Consider the following 18,456-nt stretch of genomic DNA (forward strand, 5'->3'; position numbering starts at 1 on the left):
TACAGATCGGTGATCTGACAGTGTGCACAGCACTCTGTCAGATCACCGATCTCACTTACAGCCGTGCAGGCTTACAAGCACCTGCACGGCACCCGGAAGTAATCCCTGCAGGACCCGGATGCAGCCCTGCGGCCATTTTGGATCCGGGGCCTGCAGGGATAGGAGGTAAGAGACCCTCGCAGCAACGCGATCACATTGCGTTGCTCCGGGGGTCTCAGGGAAGCCCGCAGGGAGCCCCCTCCCTACGCGATGCTTCCCTGTACCGCCGGCACACCGCGATCATGTTTGATCGCGGTGTGCCGGGGGTTAATGTGCCGGGGGCGGTCCGTGACCGCTCATGGCACATAGTGCCGGATGTCATCTGCGATAGGCAGCTGACACCCGGCCGCGATCGGCCGCGCTCCCCCCGTGAGCACGGCCGATCGTGCTGGACGTACTATTCCGTCCTTGGGAATTAGGGCCCACCCCACATGGACGGAATAGTACGTCCAATGGCAGAAAGGGGTTAAACAAATAAACGCAGGTAATATTAAATAAATGTTACCACTATCATGAAGCCCAATATGTCACGAGAAAACAATGTCAGAATCACCAGGATCCGTTGAGGCGTTCCAGAGTTATAACCTCATAAAGAGACAGTGGTCAGAATTGTAAAAATTGGCCCGGTCATTAACGTGCAAACCACCCTTGGGGCTTAAGGGGTTAAAGGACTTTTTTTCTGGATGACTGTGTTTTCTTACAATGTGACTATGGGGTTAATAATGGGGGTGTCTCATTGATGCCTCTCCATTACTAACCTCAGGTTTGATGTCTCCGGACAATACAAAGGTGACACCAACCCCCAAACTATTACCCCACTTGACACCGCTAAAGGGCAAGGGGGAAGACAGAGGCTAAGTGCCAGAATTGGTGCATCTTAGAGATGTGCTTTTTCTAGGGTGGCTGAGAGCTGACGTTTTTTGTTAAAGGGAACCTGTCACCCTGTTTTTTCAGTATGAGATAAAAATACCGTTAAAAAGGGCCTGAGCTGTGCTTTACAATAGTGTATTTTTTGTCCCCTGATCCCCCACGTTTGCTGCCGAAATACCTTACCAAAGTTGCCGTTTTCGCCTGTCAATCACGCTGGTCAGGTCAAAAGGGTGTGGTGAAATGGCTTTTTCTCCCCAACCTCTTGCTTATCTTCCCGGCGTTGGCGTATTGTTTTGCGCATGCGCAACTGCTGAATGCACTGCGCAGCGGCAGACAAAGAGCGCGATCTGCGCTATTCACTGGCTTTTCCATGGCAGCAGCCATCTTCCTGAGGCCGCGCGTGCGCAGATGGAGTGCTTTGCTGCCCGGGGCTTCAGGAAAATGGCCGTGGGATGCCGCGTGTGCACAGATGGAGATCGCAGCGGCCATTTTCCTGAAGCAGAGATGCGAACTCAGTTGCAGTCTTTACCTGGTTTACTGAGGGTAGCAGGGTGCCAGCAACAGGTGTAGATGAAGTCCAGGCAGGCTGAAGACAGGTGGAAACCCCTTTAACAGGTCAGTTTGGGAGCCTTCCACTTTGCGCTGGTCTATTAGTGTCTTGCTACCTGTAGCAAGAGATGGCAACATCACTGTGGTACCTAAACTCCTGGGGTGCCACATTCCCCCTGTTAAATCCAGTACTCCCGGACTGGGGAAAGAAAACATAAACAAACAGGTTAGATGGTGGTGCAAAACATTTTGAAAAACATTTCAACAGGTATAAACTTTAGGCTTCCCTTTATGGGAGGCACTTTTAGCTTAAACGTTGCAAACATATTTACAAAAGTAAAACTGGCCTTATACCAGGGTGCCCGTGTTCATAAATAACAGTACAGATGCGAGGGATCCGTCATAAACCCCCAATGTAGGCTTTGGGTGGGCTACAAGTATATTCACACCTGGTGTTCGCCACGCCAGATGGTTTTTCTTCAGGTCTGTGAACAAACAAGGCCTTACCCACGCTGACAATGTGGGTAGAACCAAAGGTGCACCTTGAGGGTGCCAACTATATGCAGAAAAGTTTTTGCTAATTCACTATCCATTACCCTATTGTCCACATAAACTTTTCATATCAAAAGCAAACGTTTTAAAATGGGTAACAACAATTATTGACATCTCCTTCTTAGTCCCTGTAACGAGCTGGTATTGGACCTCTGGTACTACGGGTAGATCTACGCAGCACAGGGATAGATAGGGACCTAACGGGGTTCACTATTCTCGCTACCACTGGTGTTGTGCACTCTCTTGTGGCTACACTTCTAGTGATTCTACATAACTTCTGGGGCTACTTCTACTCACTGTGGGTATGACAGATTCACCGAGAGCAGGGGGTGGATTCTCTGGTTCCACTGCTGGTGTGACGTCTGTTGCTTGAGCCCACTGGTGTAGAGTCTCTTCTCGTTCAGGATGGTATTGAGTCACATCTGCATCTGATATTTCCAACTGGGGAAAAGTCAAGACATGCATCACTATGGCTTGATGTACTTGAGTCCAAGACTGGGGAAAATCTCCAAGAACGGTATGTATTTTCTTTTCTTTTCTTCTTCCGTGGTTTGAGAAACACCTGGGTCTTTTTCCTTGTCTCTCAGTTTATCAGGCCACACTTTAAGATGATCCATTGATACCGCAGTCAAGGTTCCTCCTCCATCTTTGCTTATGAGACAGACTTTAGCATTGTCAAAGTTCGATGGTAAGATGGTACATGGTTCTGCTTCCCACTGGTCATCAAGTTTATGCATTCTCCTTTTTCGCTTTAGCACTTGTTCACCTGGTGACAAGGGAATTGCAGGGGCACGCTGATTGTAGTTTCTCTCTTGTTTTTGTCTTGACTGGGACAAGCTTCTTTCCACACATTCTTGTACTTGGCGGTATTTCTGTTGTCGTTCAGTATCCCAGTCTGCATCTGGTGAGGTTGTTTCTGGTGTTTGGACTCCCATTTCAAGATCAACAGGTAATTTGCTAGATCTTCCTCTCATCAGGTAGGCTGGAGTGCAGTGGGTGGTATGTGATTGTACAGATCTACCAGATCAGGCAACTTCTCTGGCCATAAGTTTCTTTCATCCAAAGGCAAGGTCTTCAGTAAGTCGATTACCACTTTATTCATCTTCTCGCACATACCATTTGTCTGTGGATGGTACGGTTTTGTTCTTATCTTCTTATATCCATACAGGTGACAGAACTCCTGAAATACTTCTGCTTCAAAGGCTGGGCCTTGATCAGTGAGTACCTTTTCATGGTATCCGTGTGGTCGACAAAAGTGCTGTTGGAAGGCCTTCGCTGCTGTTTTCGCTGTCTGATTTTTGACAGGCACGACTACCAGGAATCTGAAATAATGGTCCACAATGGCCAGAGCATAGACATAGCCTGACCAGCTTGGAGTTAGCTTCACATGGTCTAAGGCTACCAGCTCAAGTGGCTGTTTGGTGACTATGGGCTGCAAGGGAGCCCTCTGGCTGTCACGGTCCTTTCTTCGCAGGTTACATGGGCCACACTCTCGGCACCACTTTTCAATAGCTTGTCTCATGCCAATCCAGTAGAACCTTCTACGGAGTAGGATCTCTAACTTCTTCTATCCAAAGTGTCCTGCTCCATTGTGGCACGCTTCCAGAACCATTGGTGCATCTTGTCTTGGGACTACCACCTGCCAGACCAGCTCGTGGGTACGTCGACATTCCTCCGAAACAGCTTCCCGTCGTACATAAACAATTTGCTTTTCTCCTTCCACAACTGCTGAGTCTCTTGTGGAGCATCTGGACCAGGGTGTGAATCTGCTTGTGTCAGCAACTCTTTGACCAGACGAACTGCGGGGTCACTATCCAGCATCTCTGCCCATCCATGGTGGGGCAATGGGTTCAGCTTGGCTTCTCACCTGTCTTTGCATTTGTTCCTCACATAATGGGAGAACTGTCACCCCAGGGTGATGGAAAGCTGGTAACTTTATCTCTTAAAGTGCTTCCGGCTCTTCTCCCACGTCTGATAAATTGGGCATCCTGGACAGTGCATCGGTATTTGCGTTACTGTGCCCTGCACGTTACTTGATAGTGAATTCGTAGTTGGACAATCGGGCCATCCATCGCTGCTCCAATGCTCCTAGTTTTGCCATCTCCAGGTGGGTCAGCAGGTTGTTGTCTGTGAAGACAGTGAATCTTGCCGAGGCCAGGTAGTGCTTGAAGACTATGGCGAGGAACTCCAGCTTGAAGGAACTGTAGTTTTCAGGGTTCCTTTCAGTGGGATGAAGCTTCCTGCTGGCGTAGGCAATTACTCTTTCTTTGCCTTTCTGCACCTGGTACAATACTACCCCCAATCCCACATTGCTGGCATCTGTGTAGAGCACAAATGGTTGGTCATAATCAGGGTAAGCCAGTACCTCATCTCCCATGAGAGCCAATTTCAACTGAGTAAAGAATCCTTTCAGCTTGTCGCTCCACTCAAATGGAGGACCTTTGTTCTTGATCTTCTTGGATTGGCCCACTAACAGGTCTTGCAGTGGTGAGGCTATCTTAGTAAAGTCTTTAATGAACTTTCGGTAGTAGCCTACCAACCCGAGGAACTGCCAGACTTCGTGGCTGTTGCTGGGTTTCGGACAGTCCCTGATCACGGTGACCTTGTCAGGGTCTCATTCGGCGCTTACTACATAGCCCAGGTACTGCACTTTGGGTTTTAGCAGGTGACACTTAGATGGCTTTACCTTCAAGCCAAAGTTAGACAGAGCTTCAAACACCTTGGCCAGGTGCTTCAGGTGGTCCTCATATGTCTTGGAGAAGATGATATCATCCAGATACAACAGGACGGTTTCAAAATTCTTGTGCCCGAGACAGCACTCCATCATCCTCTGGAATGTTCCTGGCGCGTTGCACAGTCCGATCAGCATGTATTTGAATTCAGAGAGGCCCATCGGTGTCGTGAAGGCAGTCTTTTCTTTATCCGCCTCTGCCACGGGAACCTGCCAATACCCACTAGTGAGATCTAAGGTGGAGAAATAGCAGATTTTAAAGCAGCTAATGACTCTTCGATTCTGGGCAATGGGTATGCATCCTTGTGTGTAATGTGGTTTATCTGCCTGTAATCAACATACATCCTCATTGTACCATCCTTTTTCCTGACAAGGACTTATGGAGCTGCCCAGGGGCTACAACTATCTCTGATTATCCCAGCCTCCTTCATCTCTCGTAACATACTCTTGGCACATTGGAAGTGAGCTGGTGGTACAGGCCGGTACCTCTCTTTAATGGGCGGATAATCTCCAGTGGGGATATGATGTTGAACCCCTTTTACCTGCCCAAAATCTAGTGGGTGCTTGCTGAATACCCGCTCATACTCATGGACCCCTCGATAAGCCCCATGTTTTTGGTGTGAAGGGGTAGAATCCTTGCCCACGTGTAATTTCTGACACCAATCCTCCATCTGTCCTGCAGTGCCATTGTCCTCCGCCTGGTCGGATGGGACCAAGGGTTCTGTTGCCTTTATTTGCATTATCATTAACAGTAAACAGTTTAGCAAGTGTAGCTTATCTGGGTAAGGGTACCGTCTCACAGTGGCACTTTGGTCGCTACAACGGCACGATCCGTGACGTTCCAGCGATATACTTACGATCTTGCTGTGTCTGACACGCTACTGCGATCAGGGACCCCGCTGAGAATCGTACGTCGTAGCAGATTGTTTGAAACTTTCTTTTGTCGTCAAGTGTCCCGCTGTGGCGGCATGATCGCATCGTGTAACAAAGGTGTGCACGATATTCTCCACCTGTTTGCTGATTCTACATCGCAAATACGTCATGAAATTATCGCTCCAGCGCCGTGCATTGCGAAGTGTGACCGCAGTCTACGACGCTGGAGCGATAATGGAGCGACACTGGAGCGTCACGGATCGTGCCGTCGTAGCGACCAAAGTGCCACTGTGAGACGGTACCTTAAGTGGACCTCTTTCTCTCCACAGTTAAGGACACATACTGGTACCCTCCCCTTGCGGACATCAACCACCCCTCTGGCTGTCAGGATTGTGGGCCTACTGTCTGAATGCACAGGTTCTACCAGGGCCTGGTAGTCTTTACCTCTGAGGCCTATTGCTGTCCAACGCCATATTAACTTGTCACTCCTGGAGGGTATTGCAATGGGGATCGGATCACTCACTGTGACACATCCAACTTCTCCACCAGACAATTCTACCTGTTGTCTCTGCACCAGAGCTCAGATTTATTTCTGCAGGACACTTTGCTCACTGGAACCAGCAGTTTCGGCCACCTGTTGTAACAAGACAATAACCTCGGCAAGACAGTTTTCTATGACCTTAGTACGTAAGGTAATCATGGGGTTACATTCACGTCGGTCAATATCAACAATCACCAGTCCTTGGGCCTTCAATTCTACCCGCCCCACCTTAATGGTTACCTCCTTGTACCCCACCTGTGGCAAAGGCTGACCATTATTGGCTACTATTGTCAAATCACTATCTGGGCATGGGTAATATCAGAGTCTGCCCAATACCGTTTGTAGAGAATGTAAGGCATAGTCGTCACCTGAGAGCCGGTGTCCAGTAAAGCGTTCATTGGGATACCGTCGATCACAATGGGGAGGACTGGTCTTCCTCCGACGTACTTGGCTCGCCAGTTTTGTAGCCCTGCTGGTCGTCCTACTCCTGGGGGTTGGCCCTCTGCCCCAGGGGTCACTCGTTTAAATGAGAGAACCTTGCAATATGTCCTGTCTAGTTCAGCGGCGGCAGATAGGTCGTCCGTCCTGATGATAGCGGTCCTTGTCTCTTCCTCGGATCGGCGGGATCCTCCTCTGTCGTCGCCAGGGGTAATCATCCGGGCTTAAAGCCAGCTTGATTTTCTCCTATGGGGATTCCTGCAGGGACTGCACGGTCCTGGCTAGTGCAGCGACTTTTTTAGTCAGTTCCTGGACCTGGAGGCGCAGTCCTGAGGAGGGGTCATCATCCAGGATCTGTGCGTTGGCCTCAACGGGGACCTGATAACGGGGTGCCACCTCCTGGTGGTACATGATTGCTGAACGCCTAGGGTGCACTGTGCGGCTGGGCTTAGGTTCATCCAGCACCCGGATGGCCTTGTCTTTAAATTGTACAAAGTCCAGGTCAGGGTTTTGCAAGGCCAGGATGCGCGGCTGTGTCCTGTGGGTGCTGGACAGTAGTCCTTCAATAAACTTCCTTTTATAGCTTGTCTCGATCCTGCACGCTGTTAGGGTCAACCTGTTTAATGGCCCATAGTGCCTCCTAGAGACTAAGGGCATAGTCCCGTATGCTATCCTGGGTTCTTTGTTTGCACCCGAAAAACCTAATTTTGATTTCTGCAGCTGTGCGGGTGTCAAGTGTTTTTTAGTTAGGCAAATATCTGCTGAACAGTTCCTTTTTCCACATCCGACTAGGATTTTACTTCTCTTTGGCCAGTTAGAATGTTGACCTTTTGATGTTCTGTCAGGGAGTATACTTCAAATAGGCTGCAAAGCCTTTCCTTAAAGTCACTTAGTGTATGGGACTCCCCTGAATATTGTGGAAGCCAGGCCGCTCCAGGTATATAGGGCATGGACAGCGGCATTATAGGAGCTGTTACTGCGGCGGGGTCCTGCCTGTTTGTAGGAGCTGTGGGCACAGCAGGGCCTGGTGGCATTATGGGACCTGCGGCTATGTCCACTGTGGGGCCTGGGGACAACATAGGACCTGCGGCTGAGAACGCTGCCAATTCTCCTCCCGGGTCAGACATGTCCTTTCCCCTTGTTAACCTTGTAGGGATGACATCTCTCCGGAGTCTGCAGCGATCCCTCCTGTGTGCGGTAAGTTGCTCCTTTCGTTATTCCTTCTGGGGCTCCTGCACGGCGTCCTCACTTGCAGCTCCTCTGTACGGCGTCCTCACTTGCGGCTTCCCTCTCCGCATGGCATCTCCACTTGCGGCTCCTCTGGCAGCGTGGCACTCACTTCCTCTTCGCGCTCTTTTGCTGGCAATGCCCATGAAGGTACGTCTCCTTCCCCTCGCGCTCCATGTGGCGCGGCTATGGTGGCTTACAGGACAAGTGTCACAGTCTCTGGTACACAGTACCTGGCGATGCCAGGGCACGTAATCCTGTTCATGACGCCAAAGTTGAGTCGCCCGATAGGGCTTTGGGTACTCGTTACCGGGTCCGGTTGCACTTAAAGGAGATGTCACGGTGCCTGTGACACGGTCTGTGCCCTGGGCACTCGAGCTAAAAAGGGATAGGTCTTTAAAGGGTTTAATAAAGTCTGTATTTGTGACGCCACCTGTGGTTCTCGGTCAGAGGTGACTGACGCTGCTTAAAGGGGTCCTCTGGGGTGATGTTACTGCAGCAAGATGGTGATGCTTCCCACAGGTGAAGAGGGGTTCCCAGGGCTCCCAGTGTAGTGGGCAAGGATGGTGGGTTGCCAGTAAATAAACGGAGGACACAGGGTTTCAGTCTTTACCTGGTTTACTTATGATAACAGGCCACAGTCCAGGGTACCAGCAATAGGTGTAGATGAAGTCCAGGCAGCCTGAAGAGAGGTGGATACTCATTTAACAAGTCAGTTTGGGAGCCTTCCACTTTGCGCTGGTTTATTATTGCCTTGTTACCTGTAGTGTCTTAGCAAGGTCCTTATTCTCTCCTGTCCTGGGACAGTGCCTGCATGGTAGGTAGCTTGAGCCGTTCCTCTGAAGTATCTTTGCACGGTGACTTCCGGGCTCCATAATGCTGCTGTACCTCAGGTGTGGTGTGGGCTATTTACGTAAAGTCCTATGCCCTCCGGTTCTGCTGTGGGATTTGCAGTTCTACACAGCCTCGGGCTCTAGCTTTCAGGAGACCTAATCGCAGCCCTCCTTTAGCTTCGGATCAATCATCTGTGCTCCTTCCCTGTCTCTTGTCTCTGCCAGACTAAATAACTCCTCCTCGAGACCAGGGTGTATATTGAGGGAAGCTTCCATAAAACTGGGTTTAGAGCTCCCCCTTCTGGCCTGGAGTCAGAATGTGTTGCATGTACGGCTTACCTGCCAAAGGGATCCATCCCCGAGAGGAAGGCAACATCACTGTGGTACCTGAACTCCTGGGGTGCCACATGTACATCTATGTTCTGGTGCACAAAAAGATTAATTTCTTTTTATAATAAATGTTTAACATGTTAAAAATTATAAAATGTGTCTTCTACTTTTTCCATGTTTTTTTTTTCTTTTTACAAGAATTGTTGGAGCCAATTTTCTTTAGAAACATTTTAATATCTGTTTTTTTATTCTGGTGTTTTTCTTGTAATACAAGAAAGCCTAAGGCCAGAAATAAACCCCATACATGGAGACTTTGGGATCAGATCATTTCTGTCCACGTTGATTGTGGAAACAGAAAAGTTTTTCTAAAATCCTCAAACTTCTGTGTGTGAATCAGCTGAGATCTAACGTGATAGAAGATTACAGTGCGGGGAAGACTGGAAACCTTCATACAGACGGCCGGCGGTGATGGAGTCAGTGACCGACTCTGGCCAAATATGTTTCTAGAGCCGTAGTAGAAGATGAAGATGTCGTCCTCATTATGAAGTAGTTATTCTCATGTCACGTGTAATGAATATCTCCTGCAGTATTGCTAATGCCGATTCCAGGGTCGGTAAACGAGACGAGAATTAGCGTTATGGGAGATGAGTCTATGAGGAACGTATTCAGCTGCCGACTCCGAGGAAGAAACTGCTTGTTGTCTGTGGCCTAAATATATAGGATTTATTAGTAGACGTAAAGAAGGAAACTAAATACTGTAAAATAATAAATCTCCTCATATGTTTCCCTTATTATCTCCAGTAATTGTGTTATTACAGGATTCTTATGATGTTACATCGGCTCATCTTCTCATTCAGGTCTCTACAATATCGGATCCTCTCAGTGAAGATCTTCTACAAAAGAAAATTTTCCTGATTTACCCATCAAAGATGGATATGGACAGAGACAAGATGGCGGACAGGATATTGCATCTCACCCTAGAGATCCTCTTCCGGCTTACTGGAGAGGTGAGAGATTCTGATGACGTCACATTACATCATTCTTATCTATGGCAATAACAGATGGACAGAACTGGAGAGGTGAGGACTCTGGAAATGTCTGTAGTGAGATTTATTAATGTGTCTCTCCATTACCAGGATTACACAGTGGTGAAGAAGACCTCTAGTGATCGCTGTCAGGTCCCTGTGTCTGAGGGAAGGGCAAGACCCCTGAGCCCAATCACGGGGCCTCCATCTCACCTCCTGATACATGAGGACATCAATGACCAGAAGATCCTAGAACTCATCTACAAGATGATTGAGCTGCTGACTGGAGAGGTGACACTGCTGGGACATTATACAGTAACACTATGAAGGGATCGGGGGATGACGGTATTATTGTATGTGTCAGGTTCCTATAAGATGTCAGGATGTCGCTGTCTATTTCTCCATGGAGGAGTGGGAGTATTTAGAAGGACATAGAGATCTGTACAAGAATGTCATAATGGAGGTTCCCCAGCCCCTCACATCTCCAGGTAATAGACAGGACTAAATACACACGGCCTATAATTATCTGTATGTAAAGAATGAATTCAGTCCCTGTATGTGTTTCCTCCAGATCTATCCAGTAAGAGGACAACACCAGAGAGATGTCCCCGTCCTCTTCTTCCACAGGACTGTAAACCAGAAGATCCCAATGCTCCTCAGGATCATCAGGTAGATGGAGAGAAGGTGTCAGGAGATCTCCCCTATGATGTGTAGATGCCGGTGAAGGTCTTGTGCTCAGTCTTGTTTTATCCACCAGTATTATATGTTTTATACTTGTGTAATGAGAACGGTGGAGATGGCAGGATTAGAGCTGATCACAGATGTGACTTCTCCATCTGTCGGTGACTTTTATAATATTTGTTTCAGGGTGAAGATCTGACCCACATTAATACTACAGAGACATATGTGAGGGGGGATGAGTGGTGTAAAGAGGAAATTACCACATATGACTACCCAGGTGAGGAGTATCCATTAAATGCAGAGAAGTCACAGATTCTTCTCAGTCACTGGCTGTGGCTGCTTTATCGGTGGTGTAGTTATGCCGTATTACCATGATCACCATTTTGCCTCTAGATCACAACATTCTCCTCCACCCAAAAGTGTTCAAATGACTTTGGTGATTGAAAGCCCTTTTCTATAGAACTTACAACCTGGTAGATCCACCTACCCCCTGGGTTTAGGAGACGCTGTTACCTGCCCAGATCTGTGAACTACAAAGCCAAATGACAGCGTACGTAGAATGTGCTGACAAGATAGAAAATCACTTGAAGAACAATATGATGATGGGCCTGTAAGAGAAAGCGGAGGGTAATGATGCTGTTGGCTTCCTAAAACCCTGAGATCTTATCGGATGAGTCTCCCTTCTCTCCCTTCTGTGCTCCTGAATGTGACCATATGGTCCCTACAAGACCAGGTCCAGTCTTTCTGGCCAAACTTCACTTTTATGATCGACAGCATTAAATGTGCAGTGAGGCCAAGTGTGAATTTCTGGACAATAACAGAGTTTCCCTTTATCCTGACTTTTCAATTTTTATTAAAACCGACTAACTTCAAGGAGGATTGTGATAATCTACATAAACACATCACGCCGGTGCCATGATATATCTCTTGAGTTGTGCGTGGCTGATGCCTGTAATATACATTTATTCCCGCCTGCAGGAGATGTGTTGGCTCCAGCCCTGGTTTCATGGATTTGAGTTGCCCGACAGGGCCGTGGGGTGCTCAGTACCGGGTCCGTTACTTAAAGGGATGTGTTCTCGGTCAGAGGTGACCAATGCTCTTTAAAGGGGTCCTCTGGGGGCAATGGTGCTGCAGCAAAGATGGTGTCACTTCCCACAGGTGAAGCGGTGTCCCCAGGGCTCTCAGTGTATTTGGCAGGGATGGTGAATGCCGCAAATAATTGGAGGACACATGGTTACAGTCTTTACCTGGTTTACTGAGATGGTATTCAGCCTCAGTCCTGGGTACTGGTAACAGGTGTAGCTGGAGTCAGGCAGCCTGAAAACAGGTGGAAATCCCCTTGACAGGTCAGTTTGGGAGCCTTCCACTATGCGCTAGTCTAGCGGTGGACTCCGCGTCTGGCGGCATTCACGCCTACACCTCGCTCTTCTAAAGCACTTCTCTCTGCATACCTCGGCTGTGTTCCCCCAGCATAGAATTTGCGTGGCCCACTGACTTCCGGCCCCATTCATCACGTGTATTCCGTATACGTAACTGAAGAAGGTTCATGTTGAACCGAAACGTTTTGAGTATACTGCAAAATAAATTCTTCTGTTCCAGCATCCTAAGTTGAGTGCTAAGTTTTATGTTGATTAAGTATATGGCGTGGGAGCCTAACTATAGCACCACTTCGTAGCTGTGCTCACGGTGTTGTTTCACAAGTAAGGGATCAGCGACCTGTCCTAAGCCAATACAGATGCATATGTAATCAGATCACCACATAAAGCCCCGCCCAAGAGCTCCACATAAAGCCCCACCTACCAGCCGCCCACAGCATCACATAATGCCCCGCCCACAGCATCACAAAGCCCAGCCCACAACACCAAGCCCCGCCCACAGCCCCGCCCCAGATCACGAGAATCTCATTAACTGAAAACTACATATACAGATTAAACAACAACAACAAGACGGATTTCATCACCAGGTATCAGTGTAATTAGTATAACGGCACTGACCTGACAGTGTCTGTAGTCACTGAGCACAATCCTGCTGACAGGTTCCCTTTAAGACATCTCCGCTCTGCACTAATATTCACAGTTCTCTTTAAATGTGTAATATTTCTTCTTGAGACTGTTCAGTTTAATCATTTCAGTAGATGTTATTGTCTATAGTCAGTTTTTGATTACAGTAGTGTCCCAAATCCTCTGATTTAACCTCTTCCCGCAGCCAGTTTTGTGTTCTTAATCAGGCACCATTTTTTTCTTTGGAGAGCCACTAAGTGCCAGAATAACAGAATCCCCCCTGAAGTGACCCCATTTTGGAAATGACACCCCTCTGGGAATTCATCTATAGATGTAGTGACCATTTTCACTACATGGATGATTTCCAGAAACACGTAGTGGAAGTTTCAGGCTGTGTGCACACGTTCAGGATTTTTTGTGTTTTTTCGCTATAAAAACACGATAAAAACACTTAAAAAACGCATACATATGCATCCCATAATTTATAATGCATTCCGCAATTTTTGTGCATATGTTGCATTTTTTTTTCCATGAAAAAAACACATCGCGGTAAAAAACGCAGCATGTTCATTAATTTTGCGGATTTCCCACCATATTACTGTATTGGGAACCTCCGGAAAAAACGCAAAAAAAGCGCAAAAACCGCGAGAAAAACGCGAAAAAAAAACCGCATGCGGATTTCTTGCAGAAAATGTCCCGTTTTGTTCAGGAAATTTCTGCAAGAAATCCTGACGTTTGCAAATAGCCTTGGAGCAAAAATTGCAAAAATGTCATTGTAGTGCCCAATATATTGTGCCCAGCTTGTGTCTCTGGAGTCATCCCCCACCTACCCCTGGAAATTGTTAAGTCAGCTCTACTCAGATGTGTCTGTCACTAAATAAACCAAATGCTTGAATGTCAAAACAGTCTAAAAACGTTGTTCTGTGTGGAAGATTATAAATCAGCCATGGAGGCAATAGGCTGGCAATGATGGGCATTGTGGGCAATAATAGCGGGTATCATGCCTCATTCCTCTCTTGGATCATACACGACATCTTCTCTGGGGTTTTTTTCTTGTTTCAGTTGCTGGAATGAGTGCTTTATTCCAAACCTTGCCCTCTTAGATGAATAAATTGCTTGAGGTGCAGTCTTCCTTTGAATTTTACAAGGGACTCTGTTGTGAATTCCGTTTCCGGGCTCCCTCCTGTGGTCATGAGTGGTACTGTGTGAGTTCTGTTCTTGGGCTCCCTCTGGTGGCCTTTAGCGTTACGGCTGGTCTGTATCTGGGTTCCAGCTGCCTGGTTTTCTGCCACTCTGGCTCCTATTTAACTCCACCTGGACCTTTACTTTTTGCCAGCTGTCGTTGTATTCAGTACTGGTTTGATCTCTCTTGGACTTCCCTTGTGACCTGTCTCCTCCTGGAGAAGCTAAGTCTTGCTAGTTCATGTTTGCTCATTGTTTCCCTGAAAATGTTTCTCACTATATGATGAGTTCAGTCCAGCTTGCTTATATGTGATTTTCTTGCTTGCTGGAAGCTCTGGGGTGCAGAGTGCGCCCCTCACATCGTGAGTCGGTGTGGGGGTTCTTGTATTCTCTGCGTGGATAATTTTTGATAGCAAGGAATCTGTGCGGTCAGTACAAAATGCTATCTTCTGACTATTTAGTATTAGCGGGCCTCATTTGCTAAAACCTGTTTCATTTCAACGTTTGTGTTTTCCCCTTCACTCACCGTTATTATTTGTGGGGGGCTGTCTAAACTTTGGGGTTTTCTCTGAGGCAAGTGAGGCTTGCTTTCTCTCTAGGGGTAGCTAGTTTCTCAGGCTGTGAAGAGGCGTCTAGGTTTTTAGGAAACGCTCCACGGCTGCCTTTAGTGTGTGTGGATAGGATCAGGGTTGCGGTCAGTAAAGTTCCCACATCCCCAGAGCTAGTCCGATATTCTGGTTTACTTATCAGGTCAGTTTGGTTATCCTTAACACCAGGATCATAACAGTACAGCTGGCCCGTAAAGTGTTAATGCATCGCAAAAGAGGGATAAGAGAAGCCTTGAGTTCATTTTTTTTTCCTCTGCAGTGTGTCTAGCCTCTCTCCTCCCCTTAATCTCTGGGTGGTTCAGAATTCAGCTGCAGATATGGACATTCAGAGTCTGTCCTCTAGTGTGGATCATCTCACTGCAAGGGTACAAAGCATCCAGGATTATGTTGTTCACAGTCCTATGTCAGAGCCTAAAATACCGATTCCTGAGTTGTTCTCTGGAGATAGATCTAGGTTTTTGAACTTCAAAAATAATTGCAAGTTATTCCTTTCTCTGAGACCTCGTTCCTCTGGTGACCCAGTTCAGCAAGTTAAAATTATTATTTCTTTGTTACGTGGCGACCCTCAAGATTGGGCATTCTCCCTGGCGCCAGGAGATCTTGCATTGCTAAATGTGGATGCGTTTTTCCTGGCGCTTGGATTGCTTTATGAGGAGCCTAATCTAGTAGACCAGGCTGAAAAGGTTTTGCTGGCTCTCTCTCAGGGTCAGGATGAAGCAGAGGTTTACTGTCAGAAGTTCAGGAAATGGTCTGTGCTCACTCAATGGAATGAGTGTGCCCTGGCAGCGATTTTCAGAAAGGGTCTTTCTGAGACCCTTAAGGATGTTATGGTGGGGTTCCCAATGCCTGCGGGTCTGAATGAGTCAATGTCTTTGGCTATTCAGATTGATCGGCGTTTGCGGGAGCGCAAACCTGTGCACCATCTGGCGGTATTTTCTGAGCAGAAGCCTGAGTCTATGCAATGTGACAGGATTCTGACCAGAATTGAACGGCAAAATCACAGACGTCAGAATGGGTTGTGCTTCTACTGTGGTGATTCTGCTCATGTTATCTCAGAATGCTCTAAGCGCACAAACAGGTTTGGTAAGTCTGTCACCATTGGTACTGTACAGCCTAAATTCATTTTGTCTGTTACTTTGATTTGCTCTCTGTCATCCTATTCGGTTATGGCTTTTGTGGATTCAGGTGCTGCCCTGAATTTGATGGATTTGTCATTTGCCAGGCGCTGTGGATTTGTCTTGGAGCCTTTGCAGTTCCCTATTCCACTAAAGGGAATTGATGCTACACCATTGGCCAAGAATAAACCTCAGTACTGGACTCAAGTGACCATGTGCATGACTCCTGCACATCAGGAGGTGATTCGCTTTCTTGTGCTACATAATTTGCATGACGTTGTCGTGTTGGGTCTGCCATGGTTGCAGGCTCATAATCCAGTCCTGGATTGGAAAGCTATGTCTGTGTCAAGTTGGGGTTGCCAGGGGATTCATGGCGATGCTCCTTTGGTGTCAATTGCTTCTTCCACTCCTTCTGAGGTCCCTGAGTTTTTGTCGGACTACCAGGATGTATTTGATGAGCCCAAATCCAGTGCTCTACCTCCTCATAGGGATTGTGATTATGCTATAAATTTGATTCCTGGTAGTAAGTTCCCTAAGGGACGACTTTTTAATTTGTCTGTACCAGAACATGCCGCGATGCGGAGTTATATAAAGGAGTCTTTGGAGAAGGGACATATTCGTCCATCCTCCTCCCCTCTTGGTGCAGGATTCTTTTTTGTGGCCAAGAAGGATGGTTCTCTGAGACCTTGTATAGATTACCGTCTTCTAAATAAAATCACGGTCAAATTTCAGTATCCTTAGCCATTATTGTCGGATCTGTTTGCTCGGATTAAGGGGTCCAGTTGGTTCACCAAGATAGATCTTCGTGGTGCGTATAACCTTGTGTGTATTAAGCAGGGGAATGAATGGAAAACAGCATTTAATACGCCCGAAGGCCATTTTGAGTACTTGGTGATGCCTTTTGGGCTTTCTAATGCACCTTCCGTGTTCCAGTCCTTCATGCACGATATCTTCCGAGAGTATCTGGATAGGTTTATGATTGTGTACCTGGATGATATTTTGGTCTTTTCTGATGATTGGGAATCTCATGTGAAGCAGGTCAGGATGGTATTTCAGGTCCTGCGTGCCAATGCCTTGTTTGTGAAGGGCTCTAAATGTCTCTTCGGAGTCCAGAAGGTTTCCTTTTTGGGCTTTATTTTTTCTCCTTCTACTTTTGAGATGGATCCAGTCAAGGTCCAGGCTATTTATGACTGGACTCAACCTACATCAGTGAAGAGTCTTCAGAAGTTCCTGGGCTTTGCTAATTTTTACCGTCGCTTCATCACAAATTTTTCTAGTGTGGTTAAACCTTTGACGGATTTGACCAAAAAGGGTTCTGATGTGACGAATTGGTCCCCTGCGGCTGTGGAGGCCTTTCAGGAGCTGAAACGTCGGTTTTCTTCAGCTCCTGTCTTGCGCCAGCCCGATGTCTCTCTTCCCTTTCAGGTCGAGGTTGATGCTTCTGAGATTGGAGCAGGGGCTGTCTTGTTGCAGAGAAGCTCTGATGGCTCTGTGATGAGGCCATGTGCTTTCTTTTCAAGAAAGTTTTCGCCTGCCGAGCGGAATTATGATGTTGGTAATCGGGAGTTGTTGGCAATGAAGTGGGCATTTGAGGAGTGGGGACATTGGCTTGAGGGAGCCAAACATCGTGTGTAGGTCTTGACGGATCACAAGAATTTGACTTATCTCAAGTCTGCCAAGCGGTTAAATCCTAGACAGGCTCGATGGTCGCTATTTTTCTCCCGTTTTGATTTCGTGGTTTCATACCTTCCGGGTTCAAAGAACGTGAAGGCTGATGCCCTTTCTAGGAGTTTTGTGCCTGACTCTCCAGGAGTTTCTGAGCCGGCTGGTATCCTCAGAGAGGGGGTGATTTTGTCTGCCATCTCCCCCGATTTGCGACGGGTGCTGCAGGAATTTCAGGCCAATAGACCTGACCGTTGTCCACCAGAGAGACTGTTTGTCCCAGATAGATGGACCAGTAGAGTCATTTCCGAGGTTCATTCTTCGGTGTTGGCGGGTCATCCTGGGATTTTTGGTACCAGGGGTCTGGTGGCTAGGTCCTTATGGTGGCCTTCTTTGTCGCGGGATGTGCGTTCCTTTGTGCAGTCCTGTGGGATTTGTGCTCGGGCCAAGCCTTGCTGTTCTCGTGCCAGTGGCTTGCTTTTGCCTTTGCCTGTCCCGAAGAGGCCCTGGACGCATATTTCCATGGATATTATTTCGGATCTTCCAGTCTCTCAGAGGATGTCTGTCATCTGGGTGGTTTGTGATCGTTTTTCTAAAATGGTCCATTTGGTGCCCTTGCCTAAGCTGCCTTCCTCCTCCGATTTGGTTCCACTGTTTTTTCAGAATGTGGTTCGTTTGCATGGTATTCCGGAGAACATTGTGTCTGACAGAGGATCCCAGTTCGTGTCCAGATTTTGGCGGTCCTTTTGTGCTAAGATGGGCATTGATTTGTCTTTTTCGTTGGCCTTCCATCCTCTGACGAATGGCCAAACCGAACGAACTAATCAGACCTTGGAAACTTAACTGAGATGTTTTGTTTCTGCTGATCAGGATGATTGGGTGACTTTTTTGCCATTGGCTGAGTTCGCCCTTAATAATCGGGCTAGTTCTGCTACTTTGGTTTCGCCGTTTTTTTGTAATTCTGGTTTTCATCCTCATTTTTCCTCGGGTCAGGTTGAGCCTTCTGACTGTCCTGGGGTGGATTCTGTGGTGGATAGGTTGCAGCAGATTTGGAACCACGTAGTGGACAATTTGACATTGTCACAAGAGAAGGCTCAGCGCTTTGCCAACCGCCGTCGCTGTGTGGGTCCCCGACTTCGTGTGGGGGATTTGGTATGGTTGTCTTCTCGTTATGTTCCTATGAAGGTTTCCTCTCCTAAG

At 47.5% G+C, this 18,456-nt stretch overlaps 2 protein-coding genes across 2 annotated transcripts in view; both read left to right on the plus strand.

The window, feature by feature from the left end:
• The window catches only part of LOC143768270 (uncharacterized), a 459,939-nt gene that overhangs the window by 355,505 nt on the left and 85,978 nt on the right, over positions 1–18,456 (plus strand). The window lies entirely within an intron of this gene.
• Positions 1–18,456, plus strand: part of LOC143766828 (uncharacterized) — a 50,034-nt gene that overhangs the window by 26,533 nt on the left and 5,045 nt on the right. The window contains exons 2-6 of the mRNA XM_077254808.1: positions 9,841–9,990; positions 10,120–10,299; positions 10,373–10,496; positions 10,580–10,677; positions 10,876–10,966. Of these exons, the coding sequence (XP_077110923.1) occupies positions 9,913–9,990; positions 10,120–10,299; positions 10,373–10,496; positions 10,580–10,677; positions 10,876–10,966 (571 nt within the window). The 5' untranslated portion in view covers positions 9,841–9,912. The remainder of the gene's footprint in view (positions 1–9,840; positions 9,991–10,119; positions 10,300–10,372; positions 10,497–10,579; positions 10,678–10,875; positions 10,967–18,456) is intronic.

This window comes from Ranitomeya variabilis, chromosome 4, assembly GCF_051348905.1.
Source record: "Ranitomeya variabilis isolate aRanVar5 chromosome 4, aRanVar5.hap1, whole genome shotgun sequence".
NCBI classification, from domain to species: Eukaryota; Metazoa; Chordata; class Amphibia; order Anura; family Dendrobatidae; genus Ranitomeya; species Ranitomeya variabilis.